General features: G+C 42.1%; 1 protein-coding gene across 3 annotated transcripts in view; it reads left to right on the top strand.

Annotated features, from left to right (window-relative positions):
* LOC109040318 (paired box protein Pax-6) overlaps positions 1 to 17,008 on the top strand; it is an 83,135-nt gene that overhangs the window by 27,949 nt on the left and 38,178 nt on the right. For all 3 annotated transcript variants that reach the window (XM_072299237.1, XM_072299236.1, XM_072299235.1), the window contains one exon: positions 2,444 to 2,624. In XM_072299237.1, coding sequence (XP_072155338.1) covers positions 2,444 to 2,624 — 181 coding nt within the window. The remainder of the gene's footprint in view (positions 1 to 2,443; positions 2,625 to 17,008) is intronic.

Below are 17,008 nucleotides of genomic sequence, written 5' to 3'. Positions count from 1 at the left end.
GTGGACGGATCCGAGGCCGAGCGTTCTCTCGTGTCGCTTCCACTTAGCGCCCGGCAACGCCTGACGTCCGACCCTAGACGTTGCACGTCCCAACGTCCCGCGTCCCACGTCCGGGGCCCAAGGACGCCCGTGCCAGAAACTGGGTTCCGCGTCCAGGCGCAAACCGCATATTATCGCTGCCCTGTAAACCTAGAACCTAGTGACTCCGATGAGGTCCGTGTGTGGTTCGCCAGCTAGGGGGTCCCCTATATCTGTCGAGAGAAGGGAGAGAAGTGTGTTAAGTTTCGAAATTTTACGTTTTTATGCTGAAAGGAACTACGTTGCATGCAACCCCAATGCACATAGTTCCTATTAGCATGAATACCTACAATCGGACTACATCTTGCAATGAAAAGCTATTATTTGGACCACACTGGAAAAAAAAACACATTGGATTTAGAGTTCAGACTCTTCAAAACATTGACAAGAAAAAACACTCTTAATTCAATCGAATTTTTGCTTCATTAAATTAAGAGGCTTGGTTCTTGATTTAAGCTAGATTCTGATTGAATCAAGAGTACTTTTTCTTGGCGATGTTTTTAAGAGTCTGGACTCTAGATCCAACGTGTTTTTTTCCAGCGCTTTAGATGGAAAGGAACCAAGCCACATCAGCTATTGCCAAATTTAATTGGGAAATTTCATTCGTTACATGAACACTTCAGTGAATTTTCTGCATAGTATACGTATTTCAAAGTCCTTAAAATTTTCTATGAAAATTGCGCATACGTTCTCTTGTAAAAAATTGGGTTGCCCAGTTAATTTCGCAATGGCTGATGTGGGTTGGTTCTTTTCTGCTTAACGCAGTTCGTTTATTTCTCATTTCAGATATGATAAACGTGCTAAGAGTTTCCGTTGGCAGATGTAGATGTTTTTATTTCATTAGCCAGAAATAGTAGTTTTTTATTGCATGAAGTCCAATTAGGAGACAAAAACGAAAATTGGGTGACCAAGTCTGTTCCAACCCTAAATTTTAAGCCAGGAAACCAAGAGTAGCGAAATGAAACTAACCAAAAGCTGGACTCTCTGTATGCGATAACAGACTGGATTGGAGGGATGACAGCTAGATGACATACTCCCATTATCATCAAAAGAGGATCCACGTTTTGGTTTTTTCATTTATTCTATTTTATACTCAGTTTCTTGGTTGGCAAAAGGGATCTCTGCGCACATCAACTATGAGAAAAAACTGAGAACTTATATGGAAGCGGAAATCAGAGAAGAGAAGAAAAAGTTTTTTTGTTGTATACTATATGTTTTTATTATGTTATCTATGAATACAACATTTATTGATGTATTGTAAGTAATTATAAGCAATCTTGCGAGAATTATCGAGGAGTTCGCATTTCTCTTTATGAAGCAAAATAAAGCCTAGTTCGAAGGGGAAAAGGATACTTGCATGGGTCTTACATACAAAGGCATTCTGCCAAAACCTATGCCCGTTCTATAGCACCGCGTCTCAAAGTTGGTTAGCAAAGTGGTCTCTCGAGGAGGCCCAGTCTATCAGGGTGGGTGACGCTGATTATTTTCATGGCAACGCCTCGGTAGGTCCTATTAATCTAAGCAAGACCTTTAAGTCACCCCTACACAGCTCTCCCGAACACTGCTCCCTCGGCTTGAGTGAAGGATACATGCATTTCACGCGCAGTTACTGTTAATTACGTGTATTGCCCCTTGACTGTGACAAATACTCAGGATATTTACACCCCTCCCAACAACGCAGTTTGTTTCCTCCTTGGAGCGAGTAACAGTGCTTGCTTGAACGGTACATTTTTGTGAGGTTTATTTTAAAGAAAACCCTTCCTTTCCGAACAGAGCGAAAGACAAAGAGAATTATCAAACAGAATATTATAAATCATATTGAAAGACTTGAAATTCGGAGCTTCTGCTTGTTCTGTTTAGTCATGCCTGTGAAAGTAAGAGCCGACCTTTTGTAACACCGCAATGGAGATACGAGGTTTTGCACTTTAGCCATTGATATAATATTTAAAACTACTCAAATGTACTCAGGTACACTGAATAAAAAGGTGGTCGTATGCACCGAAGTTTGGTGTTCCATATCATCCCAACTAATTCAGTTCGTCAAACTGAATTTTACGTTCGAAACCGAACTTTCGGTTCGTGTAACCTAACTTGTGCGGTAGAGTGAACCGACCAAAAAAAGTTTGGTCATATATGCCGAACGTTCGGTTACTTGAACCAAAAGCTCAGTTTGACAAACCGAATATTTGGGATGATATGGAACACCGAGCGTTCGGTGCATATGACCGATTTTTTTTTCTAAGTGCAGAAACATCATTTCACTTCGTGGTTTCGGTGTTGTAACCTCCATGGAAAATAAGTATTTACGCATATTTTTGTGAGTTTCCTTGAACCGGTGTGATTTTTCTGTGATTTTGGATTTCAGGTATTACGAGACGGGCTCGATCCGGCCTCGGGCGATCGGGGGTTCGAAGCCCCGGGTGGCGACGGCGGAGGTGGTGGCGCGGATATCCCAGTTCAAACGGGAGTGTCCGTCCATTTTCGCCTGGGAAATCAGGGACCGGCTCCTTCAGGAGGGCGTCTGCACCAGCGACAACATTCCTAGCGTAAGTACTCTCCAATTATTCTCACCAATTTCAAGTTCTCCCCAGTACAACTCGTAGTCGAATAGTTATCGCAAATAACTCTCAAATGGCGTTTGGTGCAATGCGAGAAGTATTCATGCAGTCTTGTAGGCGCATGCCCAGACGCTTTGAAAGAATAAACGCTTGTGCCCAAGTAGCGAGGCGTGAACGATCGATTTTCGATATCTCCCCATTTGAAGTTTTTGTCAAGAATCGATTATTTTCGTTTATCGATCGTTGTCGTTGCGAATGACCTGTTTATCGATCCTTTTCTACAGGTTTAAATAGCAAATCAATCGATAAATCGCAAAATTTGCCACGCCGAGGATGAGAACTGAGGAGGGGAAATTAATTGAAAAAAAAAAAAAAAGATAATGTTTAGAGAGAGCACATACTGCTCGTTCACTCCTCCTTTCGGTGGTCGAGGTACGAAACCACGTATCTCCGTTTGCGACGTTGCAGACTTTCTGTAATACTCTATATTTTATTTGGAAAGTCAATCAACGTAATTCCTTGAAACGCTTTGAATTTTTCTCTCTGATATAAGATTTTCTGCAGAAATTTCAAGCTGTAAAGGTAGCATGTTTATTTTTGGAAACATGAAAAAGGTGCAGAAATTTTGAAACACCGCAATGGAGATACGTGATTTTGAACTTTGTCATCGATTTGTGACCGTCCATGGTAAAAGGAACTTTAATACAAGAAGGCACATTTTTCAGGAGAGCCAGTTTTGCTAATGTTGCGTAAAATATTGGAATTTGGAATTTATCTCAGGAGCGTATTAAATGGCCATAAATAAATGTTGCAACGTCGCCTGGATTTTTACTAATGAAAATGTATCTATTTGTCTCTGATGAAAATGCAAATAATCAAATTTAAAAAATTGAGCATGCTTTCTCACACCTCGTTAAAAAATCAAGACTTCGTGCTTGCATTCATTAATCGGGAGACGAACAAAAATTCAGGATCGGTATAGAATCGGAACAAACAGAGAGTGTCAAAATGGTCTGTGTGAAAGTTAAAATAAATTAAGGGATGGGAAGTGACGGTCCTGGAAGAGAAGGGGGTCGAAAAGGGAGGGAGTTTGAAAGTTGTCTCCGAGACGTGAACCCTCCTTTCGGCCTGGCTTAAGCAGGGCCGCATTAAACGTTTCGCGATGCTGCCAGCTTGTCGGTTGAAAAGCTCCCGGTATTTCTGTTAGTAAAGATCTGTTCCTCTTCTGTTCTGTCCTGTGCAGCAGCAAACAAATTGATGACACGCCCAAAGGGAGCCCAGCGCCTCTCCTCCAAAACAATGCGGATGATAAAAAATATCATCGCCGTTAAAAATTTTGAGGACGAGACGCACTAATGCGAAAATTAAACGGTTTCTTGACGCAACTTTACGATTTTCTGATTTGAACGTGTAATAACCGACTTTCCAACGACAACCGACGAAGTTGAGGGTCCCAGCCTTTATGTGCTGGTCACACGCTCAAATTTCCATCAATTTTCGATCAAATGGTGACTGGTGCGCACCATCTACCATCAAATTTCTGCGACCTGCGAAAATTTGATGGTAGAGATGTGGGGCTCATCCTTCATCTGATTTCCACACAACCGTGCTTATTTCATGCTTATTTCAATCAACACGCTGTTTTAATTAATTTTACTCATCAATCTAGATAACTCTCGACCGCCATCTTGGTCATCATTTTGATCGGAATTTGAAGGAAATTTGAGCGTGTAACCAGGCCATTATACGATTTTCTTATTTGAACGTGTATCAACCGACTTTCCACCAACAGCCGACGAAGTTGGGAGTCCCAGCCTTTAAAACGAGCTATTCATAAAGTGGATAATGTATGTTAATTATAAGGTAAAAATTATGGGGAATTTCTGTGAAAATCAAGATAAATTGGTCTTTGGACACCATTAAAGTTAATTTCGGACCAATTGAAATTCTTACAGGAGGACATTGTCCCATCAATGGGGAAAAATCCAAATCATCTCTGAAGCATCATATTTTTATTTCTAAAAATCTTCCAAAATTTCGAATCTGGAGCCGTTCCTTTGCGCGCTCTCGTAGCAATGTTATGCTTCTCACCACTGGACCAAAAATTATCACTCATCGCGACGAAGTTCCACGGCGAATATTGATGCACAATCTAAGGGTGTCACCCGCTAACGATCAGAAACACCGCATTTAATAAGCGTTGCTCTGAACTTCCCAACCCTGCCGATGTAAACCGGCTTAGACATGTATTCCTGGAAGAGTATTTTCCGCTCGTAGCTACATCAAATCGTCTCTGAAAAAGTTCCCAGACAATATTTGAGCCTTCAAGCCGATTTTTCCACAGCAAAGGGGCGACTTCGTTTCTCTTTTCCCGCCAAGTCGCTGCAGCTGCTCAGCCTAAGATCTCCCGACTAAACTTCAGCTCCTCTGTGCCCACTTCCTTTTCCATGCGGTTGTAAAATGGCCAATTTTCAGTATTACTGAGACACTCTGCTTCAACATGTTCCATTACCACAGAGAAGCACTGGTGCAAAATTGTGCGTTAAGTATGATACGCAAAAATGAAAAATTAGAGACAGTTTCAAGATTCTCAGCAGGACTTTAAAATAATATTTACTAGCCAGACGCGGAAGTGGAAAATACAAATCCTTGTTTAAGTAACTATTCTTTGAAAAAAAAAATTATTTCCTGGCCTACCTCAAAAATTGAGGGCGAAATATCAATGTGTGTAATCTTTATATACCCCCGAATTTCAGCACTCCCGCACCCTTCCTTAAGCTCCCGTTTGCTTGGATCCATCGAATATTTTTTATTATCAGACAAAATATGAAGAGAGGAAACTCCGGGGGTACATATCAAATTTCGTGAGCTACGGTCCCCTTAATAGACTTCACCGTTTAATATACAGGATGATTCGATCGCTCCCTTCAAGTTCTTGTATTTTCACCATTTAGCAAAATTTGAATTTCAAATTGCAGACCAGGCTCCAGCGTTTACTCCTGTACTTTTTGGCAATGAATATTAAAGACTTCGGTGGGCTATAACTCACGAAGTTGAGAAGAGGCCGAGAGACCTTTTTTGTGTAAAATTTGCTAAAAATATTCAGTATGCGAAAATTTAACTTGATTATTTTACACTGAAAAAAAACAAAACTCCGGCCGTGGAAGCTGTACTTAAGGGCTATATACGCATAACGTCCGTGTTCCGGGCTCAGAGGCCGAAAGTTCCGGGCAAGCACCCGAAGCAATCGAAGCTACGGCTCCAGAACACGGAACTTTCGGCCTATGAGCCCGGAACGAACGGTATGTTTATAGTCTCACGGAGGAACCGAACTTGAAATTTATATTTTCCTGACTTCCAAGTTCCAAGTTCATGTCACAAGTTCTTCTTCGCTAAACGGCATCAAATCTCCCGTCAGAAAACACCGGTAATCGGTACCCCCAACTGTAGGCAAGTTCCAAGTTCATGTCACCAAGTTCTTCTTCGCTAAACGGCATCCAAATCTCCCGTCAGAAAACACCGGCGATCTGTAGGCGAGGAAAAGAAATAATTCGAACAAATCGAATTTGCGGAAGTTGCGTGGATGGCAAGGAGGACCAGGACGACGGCTCGGCAGCTGTTGCCAGAGGCGTCGGGAAATCTGGGCCGGCGTCCAACAGTTGGGACGCTCCAATCGCGGGGCTCCGCGCGGAAGGTGACCGGCGGAACGAGCGGGGTTTGCGGCATCCTGTGTCCCCGGCCCCGGCCCCGCGCCAAGCCGCGATCGGAGGAGGGATTTCCTCGCTGCAGGGACAACCCTAAATCAGATTCTCTCGCATGAGTGGCTGCTTACTCCAATCAATGTGGCGCTCCCTCCCCCCGGTTCAACGCCCTCCCTCGGCCACCCTCCTCGCCTTAACTTTCCCTTATCTAACAGGCTTATAATTACGGGCTCTTTCCCGCTTTTTTCCTACGCTTCAAGATGAGCCCTGCCCCCCGTAAGACTCCACGCTTTTCGGGGCTCAAGCGGGATTGGAGTTGGGGCTTTTGCGTCGGTGGAGCGACGAAATCTCATCGCTTATTTACGTTGACGCTCTTCCTCGCGGCTCTCTTGTTTACAGATTCAATTAGCCGTGTTTAATCCTTAAAAAAGCGAGTTTCGACCTTTCTTTCCCTCATTTTTTGCCTGTCTGTCTTTGCTTAACGGTGTCGCTCGAGGTCGGCTTGTTGTCTCGGCTTCCGAATCACTCAATTCGCGCTCTTAACCATTCCGCTATTCCGACGGATGCAATATCAAACTCCAATGATTCGAATTTCATTTAAGTGCTTTTCGGCCAAGAAAGTATCACGATATTCCATGTAATTCTCCGGGGCTGAGTAGAGTCCCTCATGGAGAGTTTCAAGACAACGCGGCCTATGGATGTCACAAACAGGAGTAAAGATTACATAAATCGGACGTTTTTTGTAATCTTTGATCAACCCATTCCCGAATTCCTATCTCCGTCCCCTCTCTCATTCCATTTGTTCTTTGCCGTACCCCCAATTCCCTGGTCCATCTCAGTTTACAAATTTGCAATTGATGAAAATGTAATCTTTATTCCCATTTGTGACCCCCAATCAGAAATGGATTCGTATTGTCTTTACTCTCAGTATAAAGGGACTCTAGGGCTGAGAATGTAACCTGCAACGAATAACGCGATAATTTGACAAGGGATTCAGTTCGACTCAGATATTTTCTCCCAAAAATTAAGATTTTACTGCTTCTGTAGGCGTTTCACGGTCTTTAGAAGTTCACGTCAAAGTTTTAAAAAGCTCATGAAATTGTGCGTGTTTGAGTTGAGTCCCCTGCCCCTGCGATGTTTGATCAGTGATGATTGCCGAAAGTTGTCGATATACCTGTAACATCCATGGCCGGATTTACCTACTTGCCGCCCATGGGCCGCCTGTATTTTGCCGCCCTCTTCTCATTCATTTTGAAACATCAATAAAAACCATCAAGTGACGTGCCAGAGAGACGCGTTCACTCGTGTTGGACACATTTTTTGCGTAAGCCCTGTCAACAGTACTAGCAAAAGTTCACGGAACTTCAAGCGAAAGTTCAGTTCCGTAAACCTATCTCTGTGGGGACAAGGCCTTTCATTTGTAAGAAATGAACCAAAAAATTAAGAAAGAACAAACATAAATGTGGTTTAATAATTTTAACTTCCGCCGCCGTGCCGCGCTGACCACACTGTGTTTGGCGCAATGCATGAAGTATTCATGTAGTCTTGTAGGCGCTAATATTTGTTACATGCCGACCGCCGCGTCGAGGGCTTCTCCTTTTCATCTCAAGTCCTCGTCATCACTTCTCTTTGCGCGCCGCTCAGGCCAAATTACGTGTTTGGTTTCTCTCTTAACTCAACTAATTAAAGGTGCGCAGTCTTTTGTATCACCGAAATACGACAAAATTAGAAAATAATGAACTCTCAGGAAATGAGAGATTTTGTCACCTTTTATTGTTTATGATTTTTTTCTGAATCCGATTTTTTTGTACCTGCATTTAAAAAAAATTGCAAAATTTGCCGCCCCCTAATTTTGCCGCCATGGGCCGCGGCCCATAATCCCCCCTTAATCTGGTCCTGGTAACATCCGACCAAGAAAATTTGCCATGTAAAGATGAACCGCCAAGCGAAAAATATAAACATTCGTCGCCCGAAATGCAGTGATATCCCACAAAATAGACGCCAATTTCACTCATATCAATTTAAATTTTCTCTTCCTTTCAACATTATCAGCGGGAAAACGCTAAATATACGGGGGAAAAATAATTTTAAGAAATCGATAGTTTAAATTCATTATCGATTAAAGTAAAACTGATAAACCAATTCATCAGTTTTTTTTTGTAGTACAATGGTGAAGTGGATTGAAAGCATACTAGGAAATTTGTTCAAATTGTCCTTGTATGCTTCCTCTATAAAAGAGTCTCCTCAAACCGAGAATTTCTGACATCAATCTCCTCTTGCAAGTTCATTATTGGTGTAAAAAGACATCGCGAAAATCGTAGTTTTAGAAGTATAAGTGTGGATGTGTACGGTTTTGAACCAAAAAGTCTGGTGATCACCGTGATAATTCACTGTCTGTCCGTTGATTTCGATGAGACCATGGCGGCACGCTGAAGCCCCTCCTTTGAGTGTTCGATGTGCTCTTTCCGAAGATTTGTGATGAAGCTTTCGTTTAAAGAGGGATGATTGTATCCACTGATGAAGGCATCATTCCCTAATCCTAATGCACCACGGAAACCGCGGCAATCTTTCACGCGCCAAAGATGCGGCCAAACGATGATGTATTTAATGATTCGATACCACCAGCAACGCTGCCAGTTTGGCAATATTTCTCCACTTTTTTTCAAAAATTTTGAGCAGATTATTTACCGCAATGATCTAGCTATCCGTGCAGGATCGAAATCTGACCATCCATGCATCGAAAAAAAAAAAAATAGTTTCGCCACATTGATGAAAAAGTTTCCCTGGCGTTGATGCAACTTGAATTACTGATTAGAACTTAAAACATACGATGTGTATAAGATCAAAAATACATATGTCAGCTCCTTAACGAAAGTCAAAACCACTTAAATAGTCCGTTCAGACCGTATCAATATAAAGTAAAAGAAATTGGCAAACATTAAATTTAAGAGCATGAATCTGAATCGGATTCTTAGTCGTGAAAAACGAAGAAGGGACGAATCAATTTTTTTGCTGAGATTTCTGCATAGTAATTTCTATTTTGATTTCTGAAATTTAGGTCTAATCGCATTAATTTTAGGCTGTAATTGAAGTTTTGCTGAAAAGAATCAAACCGAAAAAAGCTCTCTGAAAGTGCCTTTGTCGCTAAAAAAAAAAAATTCGGTCATGTGAACCGAACATTCAGTATTCCATAAAATATTCGGTTTGTCAAACTGAACTTTCGGTATATGTATACGACCAAACTTTGTTTGTCGGTTCACTTCGCCGCACAAGGTCGGTTTGACAAACCGAAAATCTAGTTTGACGAACCGAATCAGTTGGGATGGTTGGGAACACCAAAATTCGGTGCATACGAACGAAATTCTTTTTTCAGTGATATACACCCTTTTTACGCTAAATGCTTCATAATACGAGACCTCTCGAAGGTGATAACGTTTGTAAACCTCCACTACTATTACTACGAAATGGGTTACATTTTGCAATAAGGAACCACTATTTCTAGCTCTTCCATAAAAACACGTATCTGAATGAGGAAATCAATGGCATATATGTTGTTTCTGCCGGAATAGCCGGAAATAGTGGTTCCTCATAACAAAATGTAACCCATATGTCCATGCTATAGAACCCATAATCTCAGATCTCGGGCTCAACGCGGTTTTCTCGCTTCCTCGACGAAAATTCATGTAAATAAAATACAAATAGGCAACAGTGCTGGTCGCGTGGAGAGGGACAAATTGCACATAATAACCTAATTTGTATCGAAATTTGTGGCCGTGGCGGACCCTCGGGCTCCGGGTCCATACACCGGATTGATCGGGGGCTTCACGGTTTGTAGATTTTCGGATTTGACACGCCTAGTTTCTTCGCGTTCGGGGGAAACTGAGCCTACAAGAGGGATGTTCGCCCTGGTCCATGCCCATTGTTGACCCCAAGAGCACCTCCGCTCTCCCGGATCGATTAGAACGAGAACCGCCGCGAATTCCTTGTTTCCATTATTCGCGCCAAGCTCAAAAATCAGCGGCTTGCCCGCGTTGCCAAATTGAACCAAAAACAAGGAGCCGTTCTTTTGCAAAACATATACACTGAAAAAAAGTAGCTTGGATCAAGCATGATAATTCTTGAATTTGCCGCCAAGAATTTTCTTTATCTTGCTTTAAGCTGACTTTTTCTTGATTCAAGAAAAATAATGCTTGGGTTAAGCAAAAAAGTAGCTTATATTAACCAGCAAAATTCGTGATTTAAGAAGAAATACTTCTTGGCGGCAAATTTAAGATTCTTTTTTTTCCAGTGAAATATTGGAGAGTCAATCCGAAGTCATCACCTTCCGGCGAAAGTATCACAAGCGCCACGCGACGTTCCAAAATCTCCGCCGCCATTTATTTTCTAGATAAATTGTTCAACGAAGCTGTCCAGAAATTTCACTGAATTTATTTTGTGCTGCCGATTGAGGTCAATAAAATGTTCGAACGGATTCAACCAACAGTTTATCTGTAAAAAATTAAATGGCGGCGGAAATTTTGAAACGTCGCATGGCGCTTGTGATACTTTGGCCGGAAGTTGACGAAGTGCGGTTTATTCATGAGAATTCTGAGTAATATGAATCTGCAACGGAATGTACTTGATCCGCGGAGCGAGGTTCGCCCCGAGAGATCGAAGCCCCGCGAAAGAGTTGATTCCCCCTCCTTAAAGAGTAGAGCTAACTCCGGAAAAGGGTAGGGGTACACGGACTTTATGTCCACTTTTTTACGTCCACAGACTCTTCGTCCACAATTTTCACGTCCACAGTTCTAAAGCCCACACTACTTTTCATCAGTTTAAAAGGGATTAATCAATGCAGAGAGTGCAAACATTTCAAAATCATGAGTTGAAAAACACTGACTCCGCGAGTTTAAATATTAGAGCCTAACACAGAGCGGAGCGGCGTGTTAGCAGCGCAGAACGCGCATAGGCGCCTACAAACCTAACGGGATACTTCACGCATTGCGCAACGCGTGAAGTATCCCGTTAGGTTTGTAGGCGCCTATGCGCGTGTCACGCTGGTAGCCTGCCGCGCCGCTACGCTTTAAGCAACTATTTCGCGTCAGAGGCGTTGCACAGTATCCTAAAAGATTGAAGGCGCACGAGATAACTAGTTAAAGACTTTCAATTTTGACTGCATCTGTTACTGAAAAATGTTTAATTTGGCATTGGAGCGTCTCCTAAGCTCCCGCTTTGGTTTTCATCTTCTCATATCCGTACAGTGTACACATGAACATATGTTTTTATCTGCTCTTAGAGTCTGTTCTCTTTCATGACTTGATTCATGAATGAAATTTTTTTAAGAATGAAGGTAGTAGTAGTATGTATTCATTTTTGAGGTGGTTCCTGTCATTTAAATGAGAAGAAAAAAATGTGGACGTAACATGTCCACAATTTGAACAATTTTGGACATATTCATTGTTGACATTAAATCATGTGGACATAAATAGCGGTGGACATTTATTTAATGGACGAAAGGTAGGTGGACATAAAGTCCTGGAAGCAGGGTCGGTTCCGCTCCGCATTGAAAGCATTCGAGTTGAGTGGGAGCTACACATACGCCGGAGTAAAATGCACGCCGAATTGCAGTCTAATATTTCTAGCACTGCCGACAAGGAAAGAATTGTGCCTTCAATTTAATATTGCTTATCAATCAAGCATTTTCTCAGCAGCCTTTCTTCCAGACAAACTGTTTGGTCATGACGTCGAATACGATGTCATTTTCGACTTCCGTGATCTCCACGATTCGCGATCCATGATCACTGAATATCAAGATATCATTTTTTCCTAACAACAATTGGACTACATTTTGGAATTGGGAACTATAAATTCTAGCCCGGTTTAAAAAAAACGTATGTGCCATTAATTTCCCTATGCACATAAGTGTTTTTACAGATGAGCCAGAATTTATAGTTCCAAATTGCAAAATTCAGTCCAATTGTTCCGCTGGCAATGTCACCATTGGACCGAGACCAAGTCCATTTTTCCGGTGGGCGGTCTGGATCGTCATCCGATATCTTTCTATTCGTTACTTTTAATTTGTGTTGGCGGCGAAAAATTTCACTTTCGGGAGAGGATTACAGGATGTCGTTGTCGCCACGGTCCCCTCGGCGTGGGGCCGTGGGGCGAGGGAGGGCGTCGGGCCGGGAAAGAGAATAAAAACGAAACGGGAAAGGGGAAAATTCCGAGTCATGCATTATGGATTCGGACGCGACACCTTTTTCTCCGGAGTTTCCTCCCCGCCCCCGCCTCCCCGCCGCGGAATCAAACTGAGTTTTTATGATAATTCCCTCTTCCTTCCTCTCCTTCTTGCCCCCCCCCCCCCCCGCATCCTCCAAAAATGACGTGGCTAGCCTGTGTTTTACTTACGCTGTTACCAAATTTCCACAGGATAATGTCAAATAGGGGTGTGTCTCTGATAAGGGAATCGGTGGCAAAAATGTAATTCGTGAAAAATTTGAACAAACAGAAAGAAAAAGAATTCACACTACTGAATCGAAATACATTTTTGTATTTGAATACATTCCACAAGATTATGCCGAATAGGGGATTTTCTCTGATAGAGGAATTGATTTAGAAAATCTCATTCATGAAAAATTTGAAAAAAAAGGAAAAAAATTCGCAGTACTGAATCTAATTGCATTTTTATATTTGAATAAATTCCGCAAGATAATGCCAAATAGGGGATTATCTCTGATAGGGGATTCGGTGGGAAAAATTCCATTCATGAAAAACTTGAAAAAAAATCGCACTACTGAATTGGAGTACACTCCTGTATTTGAATAAATTCGAGTCACAGGTGATCACACAATCCCCTTTAATAGGATTGATCTCATCGGATCAACATCGGAAAATCTAGCATTAATTTATCGTTTGTATACATGCACCTTTTAAATATATATCTAAAAACTTGGGCAAAATTACGCACAACAATAGCAGTGTTCAGACCTAGGACGGACACTCGTCAAGCTCTGCCAGTAACAGAAGAGACATAAAAGTCATCAAAGAAAATCTAATCACCTACCCCTAGGTCATATCGACGGTAAACTACCAAACCACGTACCTCGTTTGCAGTGTTTACAACTCTCCGCTCCTGTTTTATTTGTTTAAAGAGGAACAAAGCAAAATCATTCCTTGAAATTTTCTTGGGATTCGTCTCGTACAGGGAAGAAAAATCATGGAAGTTTTTAAGAATCGATATTTCGTGGTTTTCCATTTAAAAAATAAAGTATAACGGGAAATCTGCAACGCCGCAAACCGAGATACGTGATTTGTGAGTTCTACCATCGATATGCATGTTCCTCTGGTAAATTATCCGAATTAGAGGTACTATGTACTAAGAAAATGTTCCTGGCTATATTTTATGGGAAACAGCACATTTTAAATATCTAGGACTCTTTCTAAAATAATATAATTGCAGTGAACACTGGAAAAAAAGTGAAGTTGATTTAACATTCTGGATGTAAAAGAAGTGTGCGAGAACTTAAAAAATGCTGAATTAACTGCTACAGCAGTTACGTTTAACAATGTCAAGATGTAGAAATAACTGCCGTAGCGGGTAATTTAGCATTTTTTGAGTTCTCGCACACTTTTTTTTACATCCAGAATGTTAAATCAACTTCACTTTTTTTTCGGTGAATGCTCAATGGGTGTTTCTTTTTGTCAATTAAAAATTTTCCTCATCCTACACTAATACCATTCTTGAGAAAATATCGGACCATCTAGCGTGTTAATCCGGGAAATCACGTGTAAACGTCGAAAATCTGGTAACGCAGCCCCCACAGCTCGTAATTCCTTTCCTGCACCCCATTCTCTTGTGTTATTCTGCAAGAGACAAATTCACCCTTCCCATATAGTTGCTCTGACACCCATGCTTTCCCAGCCGTCGCGTTGTCTGCTTCCTCTCGTCGAAGAAAATTGTGCAGGAAGTTAAGTGAGAGTACTCACAGCTTGAGGGATATTGGTATCTCCGTTTATTTCCTCAGAAATTAGAGAAAAAATATATTTTAAGAGAGTTACAGATAGTGTAGGGTGCCTAACTAGCCCTGATTTTATTACTCTCTGTCGGTCAATAGGTCCCGGGATCGAACCCGGGTAGTGGCGTCACATTTTCACAACATTAACGAGTGGGCCTGCAGGAACAGATTCTACCCGGCCTTAATTCCTGAAAATTTGAAAAGCCTCGAGCCTCGATGTGCCAATCCCTAAACGTCTACAGAAAGTAAATGGAGTCTATAGATGGCTGTAGGTTCCTAACGGAACAATAGCCAATCAGTGAGCAGAAAATAAAATGATTCTCTGTCTCTCTTTAGCGACTTTACGCTGTGTCACCATCTCCATTTTTCCGGTCACATTTACTTTTACGTAACTTCAACGATGATCGCCAGAAATTTTGGAGCTCCGTCCCAGTCGTGGGGATTTTTTGTCTACTTTATGAGAAAAGAAAGAAATAAAAAGAAAAAAAGAGAAAAATATGACGAATAAACCCTGATTACCTCACCTCTGCGGGCTGATTGTTGAAATTTGTAGACAAAGCTATAGACAAGGAAGACAAAAAGGACATGGAGGAATGGATATAGGAGGTAGGTAATAGACTAACTAACGGCAATCCACCGGAGACCCCACAGTTAGTCCATCATATTCTTCCTCAGTCTATAAGGACCACTCATTTCGACCAATAGGATCGCTCCATACCTCCTCTGTCCTCTTTGTCTATGGCTTTGTCTATCAATTCCAACAAGCAGCCCGCTGGAGTTGCTCTACTCAATCCGATAACGCGGCAGAGCAAGCTTCATACTTCCGACGCCCTCACTTGCGACCCGCGCCCTCCGCGGGAAAAATTGAAGGGCGCTGGGCCAAGGCGACGGGCGTTAGGCGTCACGGGGGTGGCGGCCGGGCGAAAGGGAGAGCGCGACAGGGCGCTGTTCCATAGTGTTCCACCCCCGCGGCCCGCGCGATGCGCTCGTTGGAGCGAGGGCCACGCGCCGAAATCAGTGGGCCGGCAAAATGAAAATCCGATCTGGTTTTTATTACTCGGAGCACCCACTTCCTCCCCCTCGCCCGCCCCTGCGACACCTCTTCCGCCCCACCCACCCCTTATCGCGCGGCCCGATCCGCGATCCGACAACGGGCGATTACCGAGCAGTTAGGATTTGCTATTACATGCAGCTTAGAGATCGGGTCGAGAGCCGACGTGTCGCCGATTGATAACGCTCAGTTCTCCCTTTGAAGCAACAGGGGTGCAAAAAACGCTCCCATCGCTTCCGGCGGATTTTCTCACGTCTGCCCAGAGACAAATGATATGTATTTTGCATAGTAAGGAACTACTGTTTCAGGCTCATTTAAAAGAGAAAAATATGTGTATGTTGCATGCGATACAACTACCTGGAAAAAAACAGATTGCTGATTTAACAATTAAATTGTTGAAAGATACACTGGAAAAAAAAACACATTGGATCTAGAGTCCAGACTCTTGAAAACATTGACAAGAAAAAAGACTCTTGATTCAATCAGATTTAAACTTAAATTAAAAGGAAATCCGCTTAAATTAAGAGGCTTGGTTCTTGATTTAAGCTTAAATCTGATTGAATCAAGAGTATTTTTTCTTGTCGATGTTTTTTAGAGTCTGGACTTTGGATCCAATGTGTTTTTTTCCAGTGTTTCTGATTTAACAATTAAATTGTTAAAAGATAAGTCTGACATGTTTTCGTGGTTAAATAAGCTTTCCGCTATTGTAAAATGTGCATTTGAAACATGTCGGACATATTCTTGAACAATTTTATTGTTAAATCAGCAATCCATTTCTTCCCGTGTACAGTAGCTATTCCGACTCTAGGCTAAAATCACACAAACACCGAAATGAAGGTAGAGCAGTTTCTTTTCGGCTTTTCAGTTACTTTAACTCGGTAGAGAGATAAAAAAGATTTCCACCTTGTGCGTGATACAACTATTTCAACTTCTGAGTGGCTCAATTGAGTGGCTGCCAAAATGAAGGCGAAATCAGTTTCACCTTATACTTTTAACAGAGGTGGGAGCCGAAAACGGAACCGTAATATTTTGTTGGAATCGGAACCGGAACTGGAGGCGGAATAAACGACCTATGAGGAACCGGAACCGAAATGACAATTCGGTTCCGAAAGGGCTCCGTGTCAGCTGATATTTAAGTCCGTGTAATGAAATTTAAATTATTTACCAAAAAATTGTGTTACAAAAATAAATGGTCCTTTCACTCAACGACACAGTCAGGGCCGGATTAGGGGGTGGCCACATGGGCCGTGGCAAATGTTGCAATTTTTTGTAAATGTAGGTATAAAGAAATTGGATTCAGAAAAAAAATTATCAATGACAAAAGTTGACGAAATCTCTCTTTCCTGAGAGTACAGTAATTTCTAATTATGTCGGTTTTCGGTGATACAAGAATTAGCATCTTTAATTAGTAGAGTGAAGAGAGGAACTAAACCCGCAACTCGGCCTGGAGCTGAACACAGAGAGGAATGATGACGAGGACTTGAGATGAAAAAGACAAGCCCTCGGCGCGGCGATCGGCATGTAACACATATTGGCGCCTACAAGACTGCATGAATACTTCACGCATTGCGCCAAACACAGTGCGGTCAGGAGCGGTTGGCGTGAAACGTATAGCGCCCACAAGAC

The sequence above is a fragment of the Bemisia tabaci genome, chromosome 4, assembly GCF_918797505.1.
Source record: "Bemisia tabaci chromosome 4, PGI_BMITA_v3".
Lineage (NCBI taxonomy): Eukaryota > Metazoa > Arthropoda > Insecta > Hemiptera > Aleyrodidae > Bemisia > Bemisia tabaci.
The sequence above is the reverse complement of the archived record's forward strand: the minus strand, read 5'-3'. Positions and strand labels throughout refer to the sequence as shown.